This window comes from Drosophila mojavensis, unplaced genomic scaffold (assembly GCF_018153725.1).
Source record: "Drosophila mojavensis isolate 15081-1352.22 unplaced genomic scaffold, ASM1815372v1 contig_16, whole genome shotgun sequence".
Classification (NCBI taxonomy): domain Eukaryota; kingdom Metazoa; phylum Arthropoda; class Insecta; order Diptera; family Drosophilidae; genus Drosophila; species Drosophila mojavensis.
In genome coordinates, this window is record NW_025318693.1 from 2,644,901 (window position 1) to 2,670,592 (window position 25,692).

A 25,692-nucleotide genomic window follows, 5' to 3' on the forward strand; every position below is an offset into this window, starting at 1 on the left:
TTATTTGTCATACTAATTGTAAATATAATCTATAATGTTATTTACTAAAAAAGAAAAAAAAAACCCCTGTTTTTATATTACGAATAAAAATAATAAATAAATTTTAGATTTAAATTTAAATAAATTCAATTGAAAATGAAAATAAATTTAACGCTAAAACTCTTACGAATAATGTAAATCAATTAAGTTTGTATTGTCCGAATACCCACGCTTCATTAAATTAAGTGAAAATCTCAAGGGAAACAGAATTTCGATAAGAAATTGTTGCATTTGTTTGTTTACTCTTCCAGTGCCCAATGCTTAAAGTGAAAGTCACCATAATGCTTGCCAAACCCATATGATTCATAAGTCAAATAATTTTATGTTTCTTAATTGCATTTATTTAATTGCTTTACTAATTGTTTTGTTCCCATCACAGTTGGTTATCACAGTTGCGTTTTCTTTTGTTTTCCCTCTTGTTGTCTACTGCCTATTGCCTGATGCTTTACCAGGGGCGCCACAGTTTCTCGCTCTCCTCTGGCATCGGCGATGGTGCAGGACTCTCGCAATCACTGTGATATCCGGATGAGGCGGGGCTGAGAGGCGCCGAGTTGCAGTTGATGCTCAACTCGGTGGCCGCCTCCGATGCGTACATTGTTGTTTGTGCCTCATGGAACTGCTGGAGATTCTTGTAGACGCGGCCCAGATGCGACATCACCGATTTACCCAGGTCGACACTCATGCCAGGTGTGGACGCCATGACACGTGACACCTCATTGACGGCATTCATATAGCCATTGCGGAAGCTCTCCAGTGGCATGGGTGGTGTTGCTGCAGTTGCTTCTGTTGATTTGTTTGACTTCTGTTGGCGCATGAAGACGACAGCTGACTCGAGCATCTCGGCCTTGTCCATGCGCAGAATGCCATCATCGCCGCGTAGCTCGGCGACAAGTGTCTTTAGCGTGTCCAGGCACTTGTTGATGCGCGCACGACGCTGACGCTCCAGCAGCGGCTTCTTCACCTTCTGGTAGATCTGTGTCTTGGTTGTGTATTCCATTTTTACGTGTATGTTTTATTAATTTCAGTTGCGTTTTGCAGTGTACAAAATGCACGTGGTTGCCTTGTCGCTGGCTGTATCGTGAATGATGTCTTTCGGTTGGCAGTGCCCTGCTTTTATAGTTCGCTCAGGGCCCAAGTTCAGAATCCACCCTCGGCCACGGCTACGCATGAGCGCACCCCGTCTCGCTCGCACGCACGCGCATGCCCCTGGCTACGCTACTCTCCCTCTCTGACACGCAGGCGTTGGAACTGTGTGGAACAGCTGCAACTGAGCGGCTGGCATGGAGGACAATCGGCAATCCTTGTGGCTCGTGGCGTGGGAACCGACCTGAAAGTAAGTTTCTCACACAATTTTTTTTTCTCTCGTTTGTTTTCCTTTTGGCCACATGCTTCGCTTTTTTAAAGGATCAGAGCACAAATTTTGCAGCTGTCGCTATTTTGGGCATCGCTCTTGCTGTTGTTGTTGTTGTTGCTGCTGCTGCTGTTGTTGTTGCTGCTGCAGTTGCTGCTGCTGTAGTTGCTCTTTAGACCGGTGTTATTATCCTTAATGCATACTTCACTGCCTCATCCTGTGCGTGTGCGTGGGTCGTTCCCGTTCTCATTGTTATCCTGCCGTGCCATCTCTCGCTTATTGTTTCATCAATGTATGCAGATGATGATGGCATAATGCGGCCTCTGCCTCGATCCCTGGTTTCCACGTTCCCATTGCCCGATGAGTGTTTATTGGGCACAATTAGTGTGGCATATTGGCTTCGTTTGGCTTTGGCTTTGGCCTCTGTCTCTGCCTTGGCCTGCCAGGTCAGGCGGACGCTGAAAGCGTGGCAGCGCGTGGACCGCAGACCGGGCAAAGGTGATCGCTGGGTGCACTGGGTTATCGGTGGGCTTACTTGCAATCCTCCCCTCGACCTCTAACCTTTAGTGCTCAGCTAAGAGTTATCAGCAATAATTGATTGAGTTTCACGCCTAGCAGACACATTATTAATTAATTGGAAATTGAGTTGCGAGCTTGATACTATTTAACATTTTAGATTAGCAATCAATAGATGTTTGTATTACCTAAATTAGGTATAAGTGGTCACTTTTGTACCATGAGCAGCGCTAATTAGAATTTATATTTGTCAATTTTGTCTAATTAGTTAAGACATAGGATGCGATAAGATATAAAAAAGGGTTAATAATAGAGAGTTTTGATTGTATCAATTATAATAATTTACAAGGATTGCAGCTGATAATAAACATTGATAATTATATTCTATATTTTCGATAATATAAACTATGTTAAATAATATGTGTATTTGAAACTTTTATTAGCTTAGAATTAATCAAAAATATTGATTTTTGTTCTTTATATTTTCATATATAAAGTATTCATAGTATTCATAATATTTTCATATTTTTGCAATAAAAAATTCAGTTAATACTTGCATTATTATTTCAGTCATTATACAATTTGATTTCAGGTTGTTATGGCTTTGTTAAATGGTATAGGAGCAGTCAGAAGAAGGCGTGGCTCAGACCTGAATCTATATGTATGTATATTTACAGATTTTAATTGAATATGTATCTAATTGGTCTTAAGTTAATCAGTTTCACATATGTACATATATTAATTGGATATGTATATTTATATATTTGTATTCAGATTTGAATTTTTTTCTACAAAATATAAAAATATTTATATATACCACATATAAAAAAATTATTATTCTATATATATAACTTGCTTAAATATTTTTTTCTTAAAATAAAAAGATTTAATTGTATTACAATTTATATTTCTTTAAATGTGTTGATAATAGAAAAACCAAAGAAATATATATTTAGATAAGTACAAACTAACTTAGTGTTCAGCACTGCTTTAGAAATATATTATTTTAATTAGTGATATATTTCAAGTTGAATATATTTTTAAGAATGCAGGTTTATAAATCTTATAGCTATTTATCTAACTGATTTGAATGTAAAAAAAAAAAAAAAAAAAACAGTTGAACAAAGGGAAAATACAGTGTCTAACTGTGTATTCATAGACATTTCAAATTGCTTTCAAACGTAATATAATTATATTTCATTTGGTAGAAAATCATTATATATTAAAAAAAAATTTAAATATAATTAAATTATAATTATCTTGTGATGGGTTTCCAATTAGAAAATGGTGTGTCTACACCTGAGTAAGAGTAATTAAATTCCAACAGATTATTCTGATTAGAGTTCAAGATGCTGCAATAAATAAATATGATCCATTTTTAAAACAAAAGAGGCAATTATTTTTCTTTTCATATTTCTTGTTTATATTTATGTTTTTTTTTTTTTTTTTTTTTTTTTTGGGTTTTGTTTTGTCATGTTTTTTGCTTAAACTCTAGAAACATTTGTATTGGCTAACAGACTTCTGGCTAATTGTTATAATGGAGTCAATAAAACGTGCCCTATCACAGACCTAACTTAGAAAACTGCGTAACACTTAATTAGAGGCAAAATGAAGATCATTGTAAAGCTTTGTAAAGCGACAGTGCAATTGCGTGCGTGTCCCGATGACTGCGGAGCTAATGAGGACTCCTTTACCAGGGACGCCAGACGCTGGTACCGTTGTTGCTGATCTGCAGCAGAGATTGGGCGGCAATGGGCGTGGATGAGCCACAATCACTGTCGCTGGCGTAGCCACTGGAGACGGGACTGTAGGTGTCGCGGTTGCTGCTGGAGCTGCTGCTGCTGCTGCTGCTCTTGCTGGAGTAGACGGAGTCGCAGTTGATGCTGAGTGGCGTGTTCATTGACATTGGCGCTGTGTGCTCCATGGGCTGCTCCAGCTGATTCAGGCGCATGCCCAAGTGGGTCATCAGCGTGGTGCCGAAGGCGACATCAACTTTGGGCAGTGCAGCCAGTGCACGGGAAACCTCATTGGCGGCACGAATGTAGCCGGCACGGAAACTGTGCTCAGTGGCGGATGCAGCGGCCTTGGAATTGGAATTGGCGGCCTTGGACTGCTTCAGTTTGCGCAGATAATCAACGGTGACCTCCAAGATGTCGGCCTTTTCGAATTTGGCATCACCAGTCTGGGCCACACACTCGGCCATCAGATCCTTGAGGTCATCCAGGCACTTGTTGATGCGTGCACGACGCTTGCGTTCCAGCAGGGGCTTCATCACCTTGCGGTACTGATAAGTCTTTGATTGTTCGTATTTGGTGGCCATGTTGCGTTGTTTGGCGATGTCTGTTTGAATGTAAGTTGAGCTGTACGATGTGTACTGCACGACGATTGCGTTGAGAATGCTGCTGCCATCTCCAGTTACAGCTGCTTTTATAGCTGCACGTGCCGACGTCGACGTCGACCGCGTCTCGTGCTCAGCGCACGCACAAAGAGAGCCAACGGCAGAGAGTGGAAACAACAAAAACAACACCACCTGACGAGCAAATTACTCAGTCGTTCGGCTCGCTTCGGTTCGTGTCTGTATTTCGGTTATCGGCTCTCGGTGCGTTTGCCTCTGCGTCAGCGTCTGCGTCTGCGCCTTGCAGCGATCCTCGCCTGCTGGTGGTTGGTTTTTCTCTTGTTGGCTCGGCAAACAAGTTTGTTGTGTCTTGGCAGGGGATGAAACTGATGGTGCGTCTGTCTGTGTGTTGGTGGTGTCGGTGGTCGATGGTGGTGCTGCTGGTGGTGGTTGTTGCACATGTTCAGCATGTTGTTGTTGCTGTTGTTGTTGTTGTTGTTGCCGCTTTTAGCTCTTCTCTGTTTTCTTTTACATTGACGTTCGAATCGTGGGAAACACTTTGCCCTCAAGTTTCCCACAAGATTTTTCTCGCTCGTTGGTGTTATAAGTTATAATCGCTCGGCCGTGTAGGGTGAGCGAGTAAGAGAGTAAGAGAGCGAGCGAGAGATAGAGGGAGCTAGATACAGAGTCTTCGATTTGAGCCCTTATGCACATTGCACAGTGGGCGAAACACATGCGGAAATTTTGTACAATACTGAATTGAATGAACTTTAGGACTTTCCACTACGTGTTTCTTCTACTTGCTGTGTAAAATTCTGCAGCCTCGCTAAAAATCTGTTATGGATTTTACGTGGCATGTCCCTTACTTGATGTGGCTAGTTTCAGGGTTTTCGAGTACTGCCTTTGCGTGGGAATGAATGTCGTGAAAGTTTTCGGTATTGTAAGGTAGTGCAAGGTAGAAAACTAAGAGATCTGTTGTGGAATAAACGTGGCATGTTCTGTACTTGATACGGTTAATCTCCGGTAATTCGGTACTGACTGTGAGATAGAATTTTAGGAAATATGGCGAGTGGAAAAGTGAAGCTACAAGGCTGAATTTCAAATGGATAACGCCCAGGGATTTTCGGACTAAGTAGGTGTGAATAGATCTCTAAGTTATTTTACAGGTTTGGCAAATAAACGTGGGAAGTATAAAAAAAATAATAATAATAATAATGTCGGTCTTGTAAGAATATAAAGTTAATACTTGGAAGTTTTTATATATATATTTTTGTAAACTTTTTTTTATTTATTTATTATTTTTCAGAGTTTATTTATATTTCACTAAGCAAGTCTTCTGGTATATTTAATTAAATATTTATCTAGATTAAATATTATTTAAATTTTAGCTGAAAATCGTATATTAATCTAAATTTATCAGCATTATTTCTGCGCTTGCCCCACTGTAAATCTGACCGTGCCCAAGATCCAGTCATGGAGAGTGGTGTGGACAGTACCACCGAAAAAACTACCACCTGCCTTTTATTTAATTTTTTTTCTTGCCAGACGTGGCCCAGAGGTTCCTCTCTGCTGTTGTTGCTATCTCTGTTGTTCTTATTGTTGGTGTTGCTATTGCTGTTGCTGTTGTTGTTCTTGTTGTCAATTATGAATGCTGAATTGTAGCTTCTGTTGAACACTTGGGCCACGCTAAGTGGCATGCCTGGGCACGTCGTGGGACCGGGCAGCCAGGAATCGGGTAACGAGCATGTAGGGACGCTGTAGGGACGATGCGGGGCATGCAAACTAAACGACTGTACGGCAAATTGACACACACTAAAGATTAAATGTATCGCATTCGTTAACTATATAAACAATATACGTGGCCAGTTTGGCCACGGGCAGGAAGTGCGAGCAGCCGATCATGGGCGAGAGGGAGAGAGAGAGACAGGGATTTAGAGCAAGGCAATCGCATTGCATGCGCAGGGGGATGAGATGGCAGAGCATGATGATGATGCCGATGCCGTGCTGAGAGTGTGCTGAACAGCAAGCCGTTACAATCTTTTCGAGAGTGTGAGAACATTTTTTCAACTGCACATGGCGAACGGATCGACAGATCGACGACTCTTAACAGGGGCACATTTAGGCACGCAACGGACTTGGGGGTTGCTCGGCTTATTGTCAATGCAACGCTCTTGTCATCGTTGTGGCTATTCATGTTGTTGTTATTATTGCTGCTGCTGTTGCTGTTGCTATTGTCGTTGCTGTTGTTGTTGGCCGTGTAATTGAATATGTGCGCATGCTTGGACCGCGTAATAACGCGCGACAGACACACGTAAAATGCCAGGTTAGATGCTTGCGAAACGAGGGCGCGCAGGCGTCAAAAGGGTTGCTAAACGAATGTGGACGGAACTCGGGCGAAACCTTATCTAAATTCAAATTCGAAACATATGGATTATCATAGATTGTACAGAGGAATTGTATGTGGATTAACTTTAATTAAATTAATATTCTGTAGTTCAGATTTTATATTGGCTTTATAGGAAATGTTTAAGCATTTATAGGATCATTTGACTTTTATGGAAACTATAGAAATTAAGTTATGACAAACTCCCTAAAAAAAAAAAAAAAAAAAAATTAGAATAAAAAAATAATAATAATAATGTCAGAATGTTGTTATAATAAAATTGATCATGTATAAATAATATCAATTAAAATAAGATTAAATGAAATTTAAAATAATTGTAAAATAAGATTTCAAGTCACATCAGGCTTTAGATCTTAAGTGTATCAAATTTTATGGAATTTAATATTAAGTGAAATGAAACTTCATATGTATACTCGTATAACTAAATACAAATATACAAATGCAATATATTAAATATAGTGAATATCTTATTTTATAATAATGTTGTTAACTTAGAAATGTTATTATTTCCCATTGTATTGAAGGGAGTTGATTTAACCGTAAACACAACTCAATCATCCGCTGAAAATTGACTTCAAGCCAATTTAATAGACATACAATGTCATTGTATTATTAATGAATAAATAATAAAACTCAAATAATATTTTTAGGTTTACTTTGCAAGTCATTTATTTATAGCTTAAACTCTAGAAACATTTATACTAAACTCCGGTCCGACATTGAATATATAGCTATATATTACAAACATATCACAAGTTATTTAAAGTTGGCATATGGCGGACATTAAAAGTTTGGATTCACACCTTGGCCTGGGGAACATCGTTGACATTGCTGCTGTTGATGGCTGCCTGCCTGAGTGGGTAACTCCCATCCTGTCCAGCTGCCTGTCTGATTGCAGTGGCAACTTGTTTATCAGTTGCCCATGCGTTGCATGCAACCTGTTGCGCATGCTGAGTGCATGAATCGAACTGACTGACTGGCTGGATGGCTTCATTGAAGAAGTCTTTTCATTCATACATTTGACCGCTTCTAACTACCGGTTTGTTGTTGTTGTTGTTGTTGCTGTTACTACTGTGCATGCCAATAAAAGCAACCGTCTGCGGTTTCCAGGCAGAAGAGCAATTGATGTGCGGCATTCGATGTCTCCTGCAGCATGCGTTCGTTGGCCTGATTCTGCGCAATCTCCTCCAGACTCTCGTAGTGCTGGCAATCTCTGAAGTTGTTGTTATTGTTGTTGTGGCCGCTGCCGCTGCTGCTGCCGTTGCACTTGCCGCGGCGCTGCAGCATTTTGGCAATTAGATTCTTAACTCTCGACATACTCGTGCTTAGATTGTTGTTTGCGTGTCGCGTTGCAAATTTGAACTGTGCTGCTGGGTGAACAAGTGTCGCGCTTTTATAGCACAGCATCCCGCCCAAAAGTCGAGCAAACCACCACCACCATCGCCGCCATCACCACCCAGCGAACAAGTGCCACATGCGCAACACATGTGCCCAGCACGCGGCTGTCCGATGTTGCAAGTTTGCTGCGGCAACTGTGGCAACTGCGGCAGCAGCAGCCGCCCAACACTCGCCTGCCACGCTTTCAGCGCAGGCGAAGTGGAGAGCAAGCTCAACACGTGCAGGATAATCTTGTCAGTCGTCCGCACCCCTCATTGTCGAGGCTTCCTTTCCCTTCGTTTTTGTTGTCTCTCTGTGCTGTGTTTTTTTTTTCTCCTTATTCAATATAACGAACGCACAAAATAAATATTGAGAGCGTCGAGCAGTTGTGGTTCCCATGGATAAGGTTCGATGGCCCTCGGTTTGGTTAGGGGAAAAATATCCCACGGTTCGAGTGGCAGCTGCTTGCAATTTAGGCCACAGCCCGTTTCGTGTTGCTGTTGTTCTTGTTGTTGTTGTTGTTGTCGTTGTTGTTGGTGGTGGATGTTGACTGGCTGACACATATTGCACTTGCTGCCTGGCGAAAGTCTCGCTCGACCTCTAAAGCCTGCTCGGACAAGTGTGTCCACGAGTGTGCGAGCGTGCGTGTGTGTGTGTGTGTGTGTGTGTGTGTGCGAGTGTATGTGTGTTGCTCGCATCTCCTAATTGGCACGCGTTCAATTATCAAATGCATACCAAAATTGAAAAGCCCCAGTGCCGCCGCCTCCTGCGCCGCTTTGCACCTGATTGAAATTTGCAAGTGCGCTGAAGCTTCTGGCCGTTGGCAGGAGTCGCGTGGCAGACGCACTTGCCTCGTGCTGCGCTGTGGCAGCAGCAGCGGGAGTCGCCTGCGAGGCGTTGGGCGGTCACGTGGCCAGTCATATATTTGATTTGCTTGTCACTTGGCTCGCTCTGTGGTGCACAAAGGTGGCGCAGCTCAGTTTTGTTTGATCGCCACTTGATTGAGTTTTTATGGGCGTTTTGTGGATTATAATTTGAGTGCTATTGCAGTCAGTTTCAATTAAAGCTGTGGCCGGGTGTGGCACGCGCCACATTTCGGGTGGTTGCATAGGAAATTGTTAGTTAATGGAATGTGGTTTTCAAGTGGTTGTAGCTATGGACACGTAAGTCTATCAGTGCGTGGCCTAAAGTGTCGCAGTGCGTTTACCACTAACCCAGGTCTGGTGGTCCACGTAGACTCAACTAATTAGAATCGTCGGCAGGTGTTGGGAACATTTGCTCTGGCTCTTCCCACGCAGATTTCTCTTGACAATTGCCCAGTTAACGCTCAACTAATTTCAAGTTGACTTTTTTGAGCTATAATGCCTGGGAAATATTCTCTTAATGCTCAAATAAATATGCTTTTATACACAGGCAAATAAGGTAAGCAATTCCAGGTGATTTAGGTGTTGACATTGTATCATCAGGTTTCGGTTAACTTGAGCTTTGGACAAGTCGTTATTCGGTATTCTCTAGGATATTTATTGGTGAAGTGCGTCGTGTCACATTGAGTAGTTGAGCTAAAAATAAATATGACCTATTAAAATTTTAAATGAATAAAATAAAAAAATTTTAAATAAATAATAAACTTGAGATTTTGGTCACTAAAAATATAAAAATGTTGCCAGGCTTCAATTGAGAATCTATTAATTAATAATATTAATAAGAATAGGTAAAATAAGTCCCTCACTAGAGGACTAGCGATTAGAGGCGCTACATCCTATCCTATTGAACATAAATAAACGTGGATTCAATCAATATACCACTGAATAATTTAGTAACAATAGGTCTAAGCTTTTTCTCGTCGGAATATTAAACATATGATTATAATCTCTCCTTGAATATCTGACTAGGAACACCAGCCTAGTCTATGTATTTATGTAATTACGTATGTATGTACGTATAAAAGTATGTATATATGTATACATGAATTATTAATAATTAAATAATATTTCCCACCTTTTATTTGTTAAGCTCTTAAAAACTAGTTTTTTTTTATCAGCGTCTTTCTAATCTTTGGTCAGATTAGTGATCTAATCTCTTAGCTTAATCTGTACATTGCATTGCATTTCTGTAAAAATTTGTTACTTATTATGCTAATAATTTCTTTTCAGAATAGATTTTTACTACTGATTTATGTAAAACTCGAACTAAGGCTCTATTTAAGTTTTTATTTTCTACAAATCTTTTTAAATTGCCATAGATTATATAAATATATATATATATATTTTTTTAAAGAGACTATCAACCCAATTCATGTTTCGAATTCCACCGATCATGTAGTTGCTGCTCTTTGGAGCCATGATCCACATCCTTTATCAGCTCATATCCGGCAATTAAAGAATATTATCATCTTATATAAAGTTTGGTAGTAATTACCCTTACATTAAATTATTTACCTTAACTGTATATCTAAATACATATGTATATACATATAAATATAAATAATATATTATATAAAATACAAGTTCCTCTGAATAATTTGTCTTCACTAGAATTGAACCATTATCAATAAATTTATTTTTAATCGCTATTCATATTATCTGAAATGTGAGTTGTAATTATGTATATAATTTGGTATAATTCCATTACAACTGACTTTCAAGGTCTTCAGCTTTGCTCCTCTGCATGCAACGCTCTGAATTATATCTGTCGGATTGCAAATTTGTTAAGTTTTGCACCTGTTGTCAATTTGGCTCTGAGGTTTTTTCCGTCCATGTTCTTAGGCGCACACACATGACCCAATGCTCATCAAATCAAATCCTCAATTGACGACTCATTGATGTTGGCCGACAATAAAAAAAAAAATACAACAAACTCAATTCCAATCACGTCAACGGTAGCGCCAACTTTTCACCTTCAGCTTTGGCCAATCAGCGGCTGTCGTTGAAGTTGAAGTTGAAGCTGAGGCTGAAGCTGTGGCTCATAAACTCCTCGGCGGTTCAATTAGCGCATGTCGTAAAGTACAAATAACTATTGCGCACAATTCCGCAGAAACCTCGAGGCAGACTTTGAGGTATAATCATTAAGCTGAAGCCGAGTAGCCGACATCGCGACGACGATTTAAATTAAACAATCGACAATGACGACGACGACGACGACGGCGACGGCGACGGCGACGGCAGCAGCAACATGATGACGACAAGAGTGAAAAACTAAAGTAAAGCAGTCAGTAATCAGTCAGTCAGACAATCAGACATTCAGTCACTCAGTCAGTCACTCAGTCAGCTAGTCAGCCAAGTCGTCAGGGCAGCCAGCCACACGACGCTGATAATACGCGTCGCGCCGGCGCAATAAATGTGTGCCGTCGACAGTCGAGGCCCTCATGTTGTTATTGTTGTTGTTGCTGGTGCTGTTGCTGTTGTTGTTGCTGTTGCTGCTGCTGTTTGTAATCGTAACCATATAAGCGACTTAAATGGCAGGTGTGCACATCGCGTGGGAAACACACGACGTTACTCGAGCGGCTCTCACGATATGAAAATCGAGCAAGCGACGCACAAGTGAACGACAGACGACAGACGTCGGACGAGCTGCCGAGCTGCCGAGCTGCGGGTGCCACTTTCCGCAATGGAGCTGCCTACCTACTTACCTACCCTTCTTATAAGCATGCATCCTAATTGGAGCTCTACAGACGCTTGCTGTAGTCGCCGTATGTAGTTTGTAGCAATGCCAGCCCGAGTGTAATTATAAAATATTGTATTTTTATTGGGACGGGACTTTGTGAGCTGTAATTGGATTAACTCTCTAAAGGCATTTCGAAAGGATAGCTGATTGCGGCTTAGCAGACTCTCGTTATTTGTTTTGTTGTGTTAAAAGTAAGTATACGTACACGTATATTCAGAGACAGATTAATATTAATTATTAATTTAATTGAAAGTATGGATGGAGACATTTTTTTCCAATAAGCATAGTGAAACTAGTTTAGTACTTAAGCTAATAAATCAAGGTGATATATAACTTCAAAATATAATTCAATGCAGATCTATGTTTGTTTATACTTTACAAACAGCAGCGACCAATATATATATACTAACCTTTTATTTAACGCCTAAATCATAAATATTACAATTTCGCAGTTTCTTAACAGAAAGATCTATAGGCATAGTCAACTTATTACTTTATAAATTTTCAAAATAATATTTTCAATTAAATCAATATTGAAATGAATGCAATGCTTCGAATAGTAGTAGTAAGTTTTTAAAATAAATAAAGCATAGGTAGGTAGCTACAATAATAGTAGTATAGTATATAGTATAGTATAGTAGTATACAATAATTACCAGTTTCAGTAACAATACTTCATTCCTAATAAAAATTTGATTTAAACAAATAATAAACTACAAATAAATTATGAATTCAAAAGAAATCAATATACATATGTATGTATAGCCAAACCAAGTCTGTACTATAAATTATATATTACGTATTTAATATACATATATTTTAATATAATAAATTTGTATATATTCAATACCCATCAATCAATCAATTACTCGGCAATAACTTTAAAAGAATTGACGCAATTGTCAAACCACAAGACAAGTAATTCCAGCCAATCCTTAATCGAACTCATTTTATGTAATATGGCTTGATGAATTTGATTTGCAAAATACTTAATCAATTAATTTTTGATGTTATATCATGTGCATGAGATCGAATGTAAACAAATACTAAAGTAAACAAATAACTAATTTAGCTCATTATATAAGACAATACCATCATATCCAGTTCAATTTGAAGTCAAATTGGTACAGCCAGTACTTTGAGTAAATTGTTGCGGTCCGGTCAGAGAATCATGGGGATACAAAGGATGCAGCCATAAAACCACATCGAAGCCCGAACATTTATAGCTTTGCATCAATTTTACCTTTGGCTTGGCCAAGACAAATCACCACCGTCCAGTCAATTGTCTGGGCCCTCTTGGTCAGAATTTTACGGTTTAATTGCAGTTACAATGCCTCAGACACGCAACTAGACAATCGTCTTATAGTTATTGTTGCCGTGCAGCTCAGTTTTTAGGGTCTAGCTACGATTTCCTTTCCCACGCAGTGAGCGCAAGAGCGCAAGAAAGAGCGAGATTTCTAGATTTCTCTGCAACTCTGGCTACCTGCAGCAGGTCCTGCCGACTGCAGGCTACAGACTACAGGCTGCAGGATGCGTGCGCCTATAAAAGCCGACGCTACACTCGAGTAGAGCATCATTCACACAGCATCCTGCAAGCCGTGCACAGCTCAAGCAAGCACTAAATTCGATCTCACAACTGAAATGGCACCACAAACCGAAACCGCCTTCGTCTCGAAGACGCAGCATTACCTGAAGGTGAAGAAGCCGCTGCTCGAGCGGCAGCGCAGGGCGCGCATGAACAAGTGTCTGGACACGCTGAAGACACTCGTTGCCGAGTTCCAGGGCGACGATGCCATACTGCGCCTGGACAAGGCCGAAATGCTCGAGGCCGCACTTGTCTTCATGCGCAAACAGCTCATCAAGCAGCAGGCGCCCGTCTCACCTGTGCCCATGGACAGCTTCAAAAACGGCTACATGAACGCCGTCAGCGAAATCTCCCGGGTGATGGCCTGCACGCCGGCCATGAGCGTCGATGTTGGCAAAACGGTGATGACCCATCTGGGCATTGAGTTCCAGCGCATGCTGCAGGCAGATCAGCCACAACAACAACAACAGCAGCAGCAAAGCAAATTGGAATCATCGCCAATCAGTCGTCCAGTTAGCCCAGCATCCTCTGGCTATCACAGCGATGCCGAGGCGTCTGACGCAGCAGCCAGTCCACAGCCATCCAGCAATCCCATGTGGCGCCCCTGGTAAACCACAAAGCCATCAACAATCTATAACATCTACAACTACAACCACAACCATAGCAACGAATCACGTCTTCCAATTGACTACAACTACAACCATAACAACGAATCATGTCTTCCAATTGACTCGATGTAAACTGTGATAACAAGAGCTTTACGTAGATCTAAGAACAACATACTTATAAGGAAACCAGCTTTAATAGTTTTAAGCCTAATTGTAAATATGTAGCCAGATTTTGTTTACTAACTTTAGGCAATAAGCAAATATTACAAGCTTTAATAGTAATAAAAACTAAAACTTAAAAAAAAAAAAAAAAAAACAAATTTCAATGGACTCTTTAATATCTTGCATTTCAGAGGGGTTTTTGGGGGGTTTTGGGCAAAGGTTTTGCTTAGAAGTGAGAATCTTCTTAATAATAACAATTTAAATGCTCTGTCAAGGGTTTTTTTTAATATATGGAATTTCAGATATGTTTTTGGAAATTTTCGGGTATGGATTTTTTAGGATCTGGAATTTTACTTAAATTATTTAAATGTTTTTTGAATTGAATTCCTTAATATCTTGAATATTCGAGATTTTCTTTAGGTTATTTGGGGTTTTGGGCTAGAAGTAATTGTTTACAATTTTTTTACTTAATATATATTTAGTTGTGTTTTTTATACCCTGAACCCATTGAAAATGGGAAATCAGGGTATAATGGTTTTGTGAAAAAGTATGTAACGGGCAGAAGGAGGCGTGGCAGACCCCACAAAGTATATATATTCTTGATCAGCGCGATGAGCTGAGTCGATATAGCCCTGTCCGTCTGTCCGTCCGTCCGTATGAGTGCGTCGATCTCAGAAGTTATAAGAGCTAGAAAGCTGAAATTTGGCATGCATACTCGGACCTGGAGTCTTCAAATTTGCGTTGTATATAAAGGTAATCGATACAAAGATTTTGTAATTTACAGATTTTGGATACCACGCCCCCTTTCCCCCAATTTTTAAAAAACGCATTTCAAGTACTAGAGACTTGTGCTTTGGAATGTACACACATATTCACCATATGAATACGCTCTGAAAGTTTTATTAAGATCCTATGTCTACAAAAGAAATTATTCAACAAATAAATTCTCATAATATTGCCCACACTGCAGCGCAGCCCAAGCGCAGTCGCTGCTTACTGCGCAGTTAGCAGAGCGCAGGCTTATGCGTGCGTGTGAATGCATGTGTATGTACATATATATGTGTGCATAAAAGAAGTGCAGAATGATTAGAATATCAGCTTAGAGGGTTCAGGGTATCTCCTAGTCGAGCAGTCTCGACTGGAGCCTTCTTACTTGTTTTTTTTTTGTTCTACTCAGCGAGAGTAAAAACATTGAGGTTCGGTTAAAATTTTAATAGACAGTGAATGTCAGTTAAATGTTTGCTTACGCTAATGCAAAAGAATTTGTAAAAGATAATCTTTACCAATGCAAGCCTGACAAATGCCTAATAAATCAGAATAGAAACTTAAGTTTACTCGACCTGGAAAATATTTGAACCAATATTACTCAATGCTCAAGAATGAGTTTTTGTTGAGATTTCTTTAAACTGCCCTTATTCTAGTCAACGATATTATCTGATTTTGTTTTGTCTTTCGGGTGAAATGAAAGTACTTTATTCCGCCATTGTTAGAGGTTTGGCACAACTGTACCTCAACTCAATATCTTATTTCTACTCAACCTGTTGGTGTTGCCTCAAAACATTGACACGCTCCTTTGTCTGCGGCTGCTATCAAGATCAGACTGCAATATCGGAGCGCTATCTGGAGAGTTGCGTGCTCGGCATTCAGAATGAGAGCTGCTGAAACCCAATATGAGAGTAAGATATCCTATCTAATGGGGACAGCTCTTAAATTACTCGCCTTATCGGTATGCGTAACAGGACTCTGGCGTCTACAATTTTGTAATTAGTCTTGGAAGGATTAAATGGGACTAGACACGCTAACGATTTCCAAATTGGAAGATTTGTGCGTGCGTGCGTGTGGAATGATCGAGGCAAAAAAGGGACGACACTTTCGATATTTTTTAATGAGTTTTCGGTTTTCGGTTTTCGTTTATGTGCTCCGTCTTAATGGGGTCTTGTAGGTTTTGTAGGTGCTTGTTTACATACGTATCTGCTGGAATGGCTCCCCAGGAACTCGTTCGGTAAACCAAACGTGTCAACGCAACCAAACACCCCAGCTGCGAGCGAGCAAGCAACTCGAGCTCCCTAGGGTCGCAAGTAGGAGGTCCTGACCCTTAAGCTGGCTTTTTCCATATATGCATATATATGTATATGTGTGTGTAACCTTAGCTGCAACGATCAGCGACGCCCCTGAGTGGCTAACCGAGAAACGAAACGAGTCTGGGACCTGTCCACGCCTCGCCAGCTCAACGGGCTCATCAATATGCACGTGTTGCCATCGAATCTGCATAGACCGCTCGCTGTCTTGTGTGGTGCGATCTGTGTGGTGCTGTGTGGTGCTGTGTGGTGCTGGTGTTGAGTCTGGTTTTTAGGGAGGGCGGCGACACTGAGTTAAACTGTAATTACAACCCCTTTTGTGCGCTGCACGTGCGCTGAGTGATGGGCGGACTGAAAGAGCAGAGCAAAAAGGAGAAAAACAGTGCTGCCACGGCAATTGCCCATTGATCCTGATCCTAAACTAACAATGTCTGCATTCCGGGAACAGCCTGCATCTCACATACTAATTTGTAAACTAAAAGATAATTCAACATGTCGCGCTGTCTCGTGTCAAGTGCGCCCGTCCCGTCTCTTGCATGTAATATGATGACAGAAAAAAAGGACCCCACATGTGTTATTTCTTTTTTTTATTATTTTTATTTTTATAGCGCATTTATGAGTGTGCCGCATGTGTGTGCGAGTGCGTGTGTGTGTGCTATGCTGTGTTATTTTATCATTACAAAACCGCCGTGTGGGTCGCTGCTATTCAAATGTGGCTGCGATTTGTAGTCGTTGTTGTTTTAACTGCAGCGCACATGACTTGATCTATTCTATGGCTCATGGCTCATGGCTCATGGCCCATGACACATGGCTGCCTCGGTTTCAATTGGACTCAAGTGCGAGTCGGCTCTAGGGTTACATTCGGTTGAATTTTTCGCACGCCTCGTTTGATGTTCACGCTGACCAGGCTGGCGACTAGCGGAAATACCGTAACATCGGCATAGTTAGCACTGCCAATGAATTGCTGGAAAATCCAAGTCCTGTAACTGGACCTGATTGCGGGCATTTCCCGATTTGCTGCTATTGCTGCTGCCGCTGCTGCTGCTGCCACATGTGTGAAAATTTGCCGCTTGCTAGTTACGCACGTACCGCAGCGATTCACTTGGCCACTTGCTGCATATCGTATGGATAGTACATCAGCGAGACGTGTCTGTTGGCGACGCTGCAATTTTGAAACGGCGTCGTAACACCAAACATCCCGCAGCGCTTAAAACGAGGTCGTCACGTGTTCAAACAAGACGATGCACGTTCTCATACCCATAGACCAAGCCCTAAAACCCAATCACCATCCCGATCCCAATTCCAATCCCAGTGCAAGTGCGTGTGTGTAGGCGCACAGGAATCTAAGCACCAGCAAACAATGGCAATCGGTGAGGGGTCAGGTTGTTGTTGATATATGTATATATACTTTTTTTTTTCCAATTTTACTTTTTTTTTTTTTTTTTGTGTGCCACAGGTTTTGTGTTTCGGGCTAATCTACAATTTTGGAACCTTAAATGATCGGCAACGATAAGAAATCAGTGCACGTGTTCATCGAGCGAGCAGGTCAAGAGATTTCGTTAGAAACGATTTTAGGCCAACAACAAGGCACCACGGTAGCCCAAATAACCGAAAACCGCCACAGTGGTAGCTATCGGTCTATCTCTAGAGTCAGGGGACCCCCAGCAGGGCTTTTCGTACGATCATTTATTTAGTTTTATTTTTGGTTATTTTTATTTATTTTTTTTTATTTGTTATTTTCTTGGTGTTTTCGGTTTGCCATAGAAATATTTGGTGGCTATTCTATTGGATCGCATGGGCATGCACGTGGGCCATGAAATGGAAAACTCGGGCAATGAGTCAACCGAAAATAGAGCCAAGGACGAAACACAATTGGAACAAACAATCGTGCATAACAATAATATGCTAGAATGATTCAACCAAAACATACAAGGCCCTAATTTCTAATTCCATGAAATTCTGCTCTTTGCACGTTCGTCAAACGTTACGAATCGCTCAGCTCTTTCTGTTATTTTTTTAAAGGATATATTCTGGGAATTATGCGACTTCTTTATGCCGTTGATCTTTTATACCACAAATAATAGTTGCAAAATCAAGTCTTCAGTGGTAAATTGAGCGGTTGGCCTAAGCAAGTCATCATAGAGTTTATCAGACAATCAAATGGAGATTTCTAGAATGTCCTTCTTGAGAAAGTTGAATTGCTACTGTTTGGGGTAATCGATTAAGACATATCTCTTAGATATAAATTTAATAAATGCAGTATGATATCAAAGTATATCGTATCAATAATGAAATATTATAATTTTAGAATAAGAATGTGGATCGTAAAATGTATGTAGGACTATTGAGAAAACTTGTGTTATAACAATAATTAAGATAATAATAATAATGATAATAGCCACAGTAAACCTGATAATATGATTATAATAAAAGCAACGATAAAATCAATAATATTAATTGTTTAAAATATAAATGTATATTATAATTTTATGTATTATATTATTATTGTTTAATTTCATTGTTTGATCATTTGCTTAATCGTATATTGATAATAAAATTGTTAATAAAAACAACAATAATAATAATTATTAAAATTATATATATAAAAATAATTTCAAAATTTTAATATGGATCCTATAATAGCAAATATTTAGTATATGAACTGCTATATAATAAAGATTCTCAATATATGGTTTATTGATTCTACAATATAAATTAAAAAATAAAAATTAAAAAATAAATTACAAAAATAAAATTAATTTATCAATATTTAAAAAATTTACAATTTCATTATGTATATTAAAATTTGATCACTTTTTTAAAGAAATTTTATAGTTCACTAAATTGGACAATTCTGGCCTTGAAATATTTTTATTGTTATCAATAAAAATCTAAGCATAATTTTACATAATTTTTCATAATAATTCATAATTTAGAAATATATATTTAAATACATTTATTGATTAACATAAATATTCATGTTTTACACTTACACTTTGTTTATGGCTATAAAAAATGTTGAGATCTTTCTGTATAAATTACACATCATCAGGGAGCGCATTTGAATAAATTACTGGAACTGCAGCTATCTTTTGTTTATGCTCCCTATTCAAAAAGTGTGCACACACTGGTAGTGCTGTCGCAGAAGCAAAGTTACTATAAATAATAATCTACAAACAGCACCAATTGTCACTTTCTTTCTTATCAGTGGACTATTTATGGCTCTGCTTTGCTGTGCTAACAAATGCTTAGATTGTTGCCTTCACTTCTAATTGAACGTCAATAGGTGAGCTCAGCTCAAGATAAATATAAGAAAACACACACACAAATCAGCTCAACTAACAAAGCGAGCCTTGTGATTAAGGAGCACATCAATAGGACCACAGCAATCCCTAGGTACCAACACATTTGGGAACTGGAACTGTTAACGCCAGCCTACAACTTCTCACCAGCCCAGTCGCTGCTGGAATCTTAATTTGTCTCTCTGTCTGCACAAAAAATAAAATGGAAAAAGAAAAAAACTAAAACAAACTATAGCTCCAAAAAGATAAAGATCATAAAAAAGAAACCCAACGCTCAGGGGCTTCAAATATTTATAGTCGAGTCAAAGGCAATCCATTAAGTACAGGATCGTCCCCGGTATGGTTCGTTCTCTGCCAACGTCGACGCCTCACGCGCCATCACGTGTCCAACTTGCGACCGAGCCGAGGTCCAAAAAGGACAACGCTCGAGCGAGCTCTCGCTCTTAGCTCCTGCTCCATGGAAGCACACAAAGTGCCCCTTAATAAGGCACTGAGAGACGGGGCAGGGCAGCGCAGGGGTCGTCTGCTAATTGTGTGCCATCGAAATGAAATTAAAAGCAACTCCTTCGGCTTTCGAATGCCTGACACGTTTTTGGTTAAATTTTTTTCTCTCCTTTTTCTTTTTTTTTTTTTTTGTGATCCTCCTTTTTTCTCGCTCGTTTCGGGCAACGCCTCGAGGCACACAAAAAATTTATAAATTTGAAATTACAGCGCATTAAATGATCCCAGATCTCAGTGAGTCCAATGTGTTTGCCTATTCAACTAGTTGATCTGGGCCTCTGCTGTCAGGCCATTAATTGTTCGAGTCGTTCGAGCGTTGAAAATTGAAAATATTCTCCCACGTTTGCGGGGGCAACCGATGCACACGTGTTCAAGACCCGAAAAAAAGGGATTTCTATGCCAACCAAAACGAGATAAGTGCATAAAGAGCTGCCAGCAGCAGCAGCAGCAGCAACAACAACAACAACAACGATAACAACATATAAAAACCAAAAGTGATCAGCAAAAAGATTCGTTTGCTGTTGTTGTTGTTGCTTTCAATAGGCTCGAAAAAGGATCCTTCGAAAAACTGTGGGAACTGGTAGAAAGTCTCGTTTCTCACGATCCTGGCGCAGGATAAAATTGCTATACACCAGCAGCAGGTGGAAGCGGAGCAGCATGACATGCCTTCACACTCCAGCGCATGCAGGTTAATGGCGTGCAGGTCCGTCCCAGCCGTCCGTTTCGAAACACACCTGCCGTTTTTGAATGTGTGTGTGCATCTGTGTGTTGGTGCGCTCAGGATTTTCTCGTTTACAGTGTTTTGTCTGTGCACGTATCCTTGTACTTTCCCACACTCGCCGAGTGTATCTGGTGTATCTTTCTGGCTGCCTGCCTGCTTCAACCCTCGTCGTCCCGACCTGCTGTCGGGTCTTGGGTTTCGTTTTTGGTCCTGTGCGGGTATAAAAGGCCGACTGCTCAGAGGATCAGACATCATTCGAACACTACGCTTCGTACAGTAAACATCTCAGCATCTCAGCTAAACAACCTCAAAACACAACAAAATTCAAGATGTGCCAGAACAAGAACATCATCATCACCAACAACATGAACGCCAAGAGCAACAAGAAATCCTACAGCGTGAAGAAGCTGCTGCAAAAGATCTTCAAGCAGCAGCAAGTCGAGGAGCAGCAGAACATGCAAAACACACACAAGGCCAACTCATTGGAATCCCTGGAGTCCATGGAGAACAGCCGCAATGCTGATCTTGAGTCCATCGTCAACAAATCCTGCGCCGACTCTCTGGAATCCTATGAGAACGAGGCCAATGAGCGTCTCTCCGCCTCCTGCGAAATGGAGGACTACGAGCTCGAGCAGTTGCCCACCGTGCCAGTTCACTTTGTGCGCACCGCCCATGGCACCTTCTTCTGGACCGCCGCCTCCGATCTGCCCGCTGACAACGATCTCGTCGAGCCACTCTACTGCAGCACAGCCAACGAAATCGCCGTCGCACAGTTCCAGGATCGCTGGGTGCAGGCCTAAGCAACCAACGATTGGTCATCCACCCACACGCAACAATGTCTTCCACTTCTGGGACCAGCGATCAGCGGCTCCAGCTTCCTGCTTTAAAGCGTCTTCTGCTAATTTTGAGCATCCACAACAAATCAAAATTAACAGCAAGTCGCAACACTCAATCGAGCTTTACAAAATTGTGATACATTTTAACTCATACTTTAACAAAAAACAAAATATATATACAATTCAAAAGAAAAACTTCCTGTTTGTTCTCATTCCTAAATGCCATTCAATTTTCAGCTATCCCCAGCAAACAAAAAACTACTTAATAACCTTTGCATAACTGCAAACCATTGTTAAGTAGTCTGAGTTGGCTAATCCACTCTGTGACCGATCGATTGTTTGCTTTTGGGTCTACCTGAGCCTGAACCCAATCCCTGCCGTGTCCCTATTAGGGCAGGCTTTTGTTTATGTCTTAACCTGCATGCAGGTAAAATTCAGATTGCATGCAACAGCATCAAATTTAGGGGTTGTTTTCTCTGCCAGCAGGTCTAACCAGTTTCTGGCATTTACCTGCTGTCGCCAATCAGAATCTGGACAAGGGATCGTTGATCGTGCAAGGGGTCCAATTGGATTGGACAGTTATTTAATTATTTCCAGCCGAAGAAGAGGATGCTCTCGTATCTTCGCTGATGCACAGTTGATTACATAAATGATTCAGACATTCACATTATGTGTGTATGTATACATATTTAACCACATTCATATTATCTCTATATGTTTGTATGTATGCAGTTTTGTATCTGTATCTGTATCTGCATCTATTTACAGTAGCTACAAGCTCTTAATTGCTTGTGTGAAGGCAACTTCAAATATGCTGATGTACTTGTTGCATGAAATGTGAAGAGATGTTCGACTGATAAAAGTAAAAGTCAGCACATGCAAGTGTGTGTGTGTGTGAGTGTGGCTGTGTGTGCGTGCTTGTGTGTGGTAGTAGATCACATTTGAAATGAGAGCACTGGAGATATGTGGAGATTTGTGAAGATATGCTTGAAAATTCATTGAATGCACACTCAGCGCATATTTAATGTCAATAGATAGGCATCAAGAAAATACAGAGTATTTATGATTTGATGCCCTGCTTGAATTTGATATGTGAATGTGAGAGCAGTGTCTTTGCTCTTTGCCTCATTGCATTGTAAACCTTTCAATAAATACATATTTGATGATATTAAATGACTTTGATTGCCTTAAATAACAAACCGCGTGGGCGGGCTGTAGTGTAGCAATAGCTTGTTTGATCGAGAGTAGTGAGAATATATGGGATTGAGTAGTAATTTTAATATACAGTTAGGTTTTTGAATACTTACACTGCGTCTCTTCTGCATAGCGTACCCTTCCCTGTTAACATAGAATATTATCTGTAGTATTCCATTCATTAACCTTTTGTCTTGAAATATGCAAATAAGAATTGATTGCTCTAATCTCCAGCAGTCAAAATATTATTAATGTAGTAGGCATCTTAACTGATTATATGTATATAAAGCAGGGGTAATATAATCCAATTAATATTTCTATATCTATTATTTATTATATCTTGTTCCAGTATCTAGTATTCTGCTTCAAATAAAATTTCATAATATATCGAAATCCATGCAAACATTTCACATAAATACACATAATTTAAATGAAATTGCGAAATACTTGGCTGCGACAGTTAAGTAGACCCTGTCCAATTGGCATCCAATTGGAACACGCAATCCGGTTAATTGGCAGTTCTTCTATTTAATTAAAAACATAGTTGACTTTTTCACATGAGAACTTTTTGTTTATTTATGTATAAGTTCTAAATTAACATTTATAAATTATTTAAAGCTTAATGTAGTTATATATATATGAATATATTTTTTAAAGATGCCTTTACTTATGAACAAAGGACACTTTTAACTCTAGGGAACTTTAGCAAAGATTATTAGGATGTTGGCGCATTCCAGGTGAGTTGAAAGGCCACGTACTTTAGTTATATCACAGTTGAAATGCAACAATTTACAGTTATTATCAAAATAAACTTAAAAGTATTTAAAAACAATGCACAGTGCAACGAAATCAGTGAAATGACTCGTCGTCACAATTTGCTTTGGAAGACAACAGATTTTGCTGCTGTTGTTGCTGCTGCTGATAATGGCTGCAGCGAACGGTTAATAGCCATTTGGAATACTTAAGATAAGATCTAGAAATTAGATGATGTCGCCAGGCAGGCAGCCAGTTGATTACCAGGGCCGCCAGACGGGTTCCGAGGCGCCCGACTCCTGCGAGCTAATCGACGCTGTCTCGGATAGCGCTGTGCCATCCACGGATGTCACATCGATCAGTTCGTCCTTGCCCGCCAGGAAGGCGCTGTAGCTGGCTGCGGCTGCGGCGCCGTACCCGCCCAGCAGCGGAAAGGCCAAGCGTCCTGTGGCATGAGAGAGAGATTGCTGTTGTTGTTGCTGCTGCTGTTGTTGTTGTTGTTGTTGCTGTTGCAGCAATTGAGTCTGCAGCTCAATTAGGCGCGTCGATAGAAACTTCATAATCTTGCGGCCAATCTCATCGGTTTGCTGCGTCTGCAACAGCACTTGTGTAATCTGATCGGCGGCGTGCACATAGCCAGAGCGAAAGGACTCGACGTGGGCGGCACTGGTGCTGGAGGCGGCCACGCCGCTCCCACCGGTCGCAGCATTGCCGACGGCGTGCAGGGTGAGGCCACCGCGTTGCTTCAGCTTGCGCATGTGATCCACCGTTAGCTCGAGTATGTCGGCCTTCTCGAGGCGCGTGACATGCTCGCCCTCCTGCTGCAGGCACTCCACCATTAAGTCCTTGAGATCGTCCAGGCACTTGTTGATGCGCGCCCGTCGCTTGCGCTCCAACAGCGGCTTCATCACCTTGCGGTACTGATACGTCTTGGACATCTCCATGACCATGTTGTGATTCGAGTCACGTTTCACTATTCTCTGTTATAGTTTTATGTTTATTTACTTCAAATTTTGATTTTTGGCTCGCACCGTACTAGACGCACATATTCACGTCGATATCGTCACTTCTTTGGGGGCGGTTGCGCGTGCGTCGCGCTCAGCGTTCCGTTCAACAGGCGGCACGTTTATGAAATGAGTGGCAAACAAGTTCCCAACCTTACTTTTATACGACGCTCTCCCAGCGCAGCGGCTGGGCCTCAGCTCCCGCATGATCGCTCACACGCACACACACACACACACACACACGCGGGGCTGTGGTGGCATTCGTGCGCGTTCGGTCTCGGCTCGGTAGCGGCACTCGGCGTCGCGCACAAAGAGAGGCTACTGTGAAGTCCGTTGCAGGCACAGGTTGGGGTTGGGGTAGCCGAGCTGCCTGGCAACCGACTGCACAGTGGGTCGCTACTGAATAACTAGTGCTCGATGCTTGGTGGTGGACTAATTTGTGTGGGCTAGCTAATGAAATAAACAAATATTGATTTCACTTTCCTTAACAATATTATAATTATTTAGTTTGCATCTAATTAGTTTTATTTGAAACGAATGCATAGCAGAGACACTCTTTTTACATAATACAGAAAAATCCAGAAATGATATATTTTCACAAATATTTTGTACTGCCTACTTTTGAGAGCAGCAATATCTTAATATCAAATATAGATAGGAGTTGAAGACTAATCACTTTTATCTATGTAAACAAAAATATATAAGGTAAATATTTAATATTTTTTTATTCAATATTACAAAAAAGGCTATATAGATATTTACATTAAGTTTCAATAATTCTGTTCCTTCAATTTCTGTTCCTTAAAGTATGCTGCGAATGTCCTTTCAAGAATGTTTGGAAAAAAATTATATATTGTATTATATATAAAACAGTATGATCTGAACAATAATTATATTACATATATTTTTTCAATATGTGTTTTGCCAATAACATAAATACATATAGTGTCTAAGAAGCTGTAGTATATATCAATAGTATAAATATATTAATTGTTTACATTATATATCGAATTGAACAAAAAGTTTGAATATAAGTTTTGGCATGTCTGATAACTTATTAATATTAATTACATTGGGCCCACTGTGCGCTCTTTGGCATATTATTGCGACAGTTTACGAAGCAGAGCGACTCGGCAAAGCACTGTTGATCTGCTGCATTGGCTGAGCGTGAGCGAGAGAGCGTGCCCTGTTGCGCTCTGGCGCGCGTCGTCTTCGAAAATTGATTGCCGAGCGAGGCGTCGCGTCGCAGTCGTGGCTTTCGGAT

At 40.5% G+C, this 25,692-nt stretch overlaps 6 protein-coding genes across 7 annotated transcripts; 2 read left to right on the top strand and 4 right to left on the bottom strand.

Moving 5' to 3' along the window:
• Positions 1 to 357: 357 nt before the first annotated feature.
• LOC6573679 (enhancer of split m8 protein) lies at positions 358 to 1,135 on the bottom strand. The gene has a single exon (XM_001999709.4). The coding sequence runs from the start codon at positions 1,034 to 1,036 to the stop codon at positions 485 to 487; it is 552 nt and encodes a 183-aa protein (XP_001999745.2). The 5' UTR covers positions 1,037 to 1,135; the 3' UTR covers positions 358 to 484.
• A 2,212-nt stretch (positions 1,136 to 3,347) lies between these two features.
• On the bottom strand, positions 3,348 to 4,312 carry LOC6573678 (enhancer of split m7 protein). The gene has a single exon (XM_001999708.3). The coding sequence runs from the start codon at positions 4,224 to 4,226 to the stop codon at positions 3,597 to 3,599; it is 630 nt and encodes a 209-aa protein (XP_001999744.2). The 5' UTR covers positions 4,227 to 4,312; the 3' UTR covers positions 3,348 to 3,596.
• Positions 4,313 to 7,286: 2,974 nt separating this feature from the next.
• On the bottom strand, positions 7,287 to 24,566 carry LOC6573674 (enhancer of split m3 protein). Of its 2 annotated transcripts, XM_044007364.1 has the most exons (2): positions 23,908 to 24,566; positions 7,287 to 7,699 (listed from the first exon to the last, which is right to left on the bottom strand). In XM_044007364.1, the coding sequence occupies exons 1-2, from the start codon at positions 24,372 to 24,374 to the stop codon at positions 7,675 to 7,677; spliced, it is 492 nt and encodes a 163-aa protein (XP_043863299.1). In that variant the 5' UTR covers positions 24,375 to 24,566; the 3' UTR covers positions 7,287 to 7,674. The 2 variants fall into 2 exon arrangements, with proteins under 2 accessions (XP_043863299.1, XP_001999740.1); XM_001999704.4 differs by lacking the exon at positions 7,287 to 7,699 and having other exon boundaries at positions 23,297 to 24,565.
• LOC116804893 (enhancer of split m6 protein) lies at positions 7,688 to 8,023 on the bottom strand. The gene has a single exon (XM_032733761.2). It carries the CDS (start codon positions 7,960 to 7,962, stop codon positions 7,714 to 7,716), a length of 249 nt encoding a protein of 82 aa, XP_032589652.1. The 5' UTR covers positions 7,963 to 8,023; the 3' UTR covers positions 7,688 to 7,713.
• On the top strand, positions 13,236 to 14,170 carry LOC6587138 (enhancer of split m5 protein). Its single transcript, XM_032733501.2, has one exon. The coding sequence runs from the start codon at positions 13,326 to 13,328 to the stop codon at positions 13,878 to 13,880; it is 555 nt and encodes a 184-aa protein (XP_032589392.2). The 5' UTR covers positions 13,236 to 13,325; the 3' UTR covers positions 13,881 to 14,170.
• LOC6573675 (enhancer of split m4 protein) lies at positions 20,884 to 21,660 on the top strand. The gene has a single exon (XM_001999705.3). The coding sequence runs from the start codon at positions 20,971 to 20,973 to the stop codon at positions 21,439 to 21,441; it is 471 nt and encodes a 156-aa protein (XP_001999741.1). The 5' UTR covers positions 20,884 to 20,970; the 3' UTR covers positions 21,442 to 21,660.
• Positions 24,567 to 25,692: the final 1,126 nt, after the last annotated feature.

Bases quoted from the DNA above. Each gene is read 5' to 3' on its own strand.
- LOC6573679 (XM_001999709.4), bottom strand. From the start codon at position 1,036: ATGGAATACACAACCAAGACACAGATCTACCAGAAGGTGAAGAAGCCG.
- LOC6573678 (XM_001999708.3), bottom strand. From the start codon at position 4,226: ATGGCCACCAAATACGAACAATCAAAGACTTATCAGTACCGCAAGGTG.
- LOC116804893 (XM_032733761.2), bottom strand. From the start codon at position 7,962: ATGTCGAGAGTTAAGAATCTAATTGCCAAAATGCTGCAGCGCCGCGGC.
- LOC6587138 (XM_032733501.2), top strand. From the start codon at position 13,326: ATGGCACCACAAACCGAAACCGCCTTCGTCTCGAAGACGCAGCATTAC.
- LOC6573675 (XM_001999705.3), top strand. From the start codon at position 20,971: ATGTGCCAGAACAAGAACATCATCATCACCAACAACATGAACGCCAAG.
- LOC6573674 (XM_001999704.4), bottom strand. From the start codon at position 24,374: ATGGTCATGGAGATGTCCAAGACGTATCAGTACCGCAAGGTGATGAAG.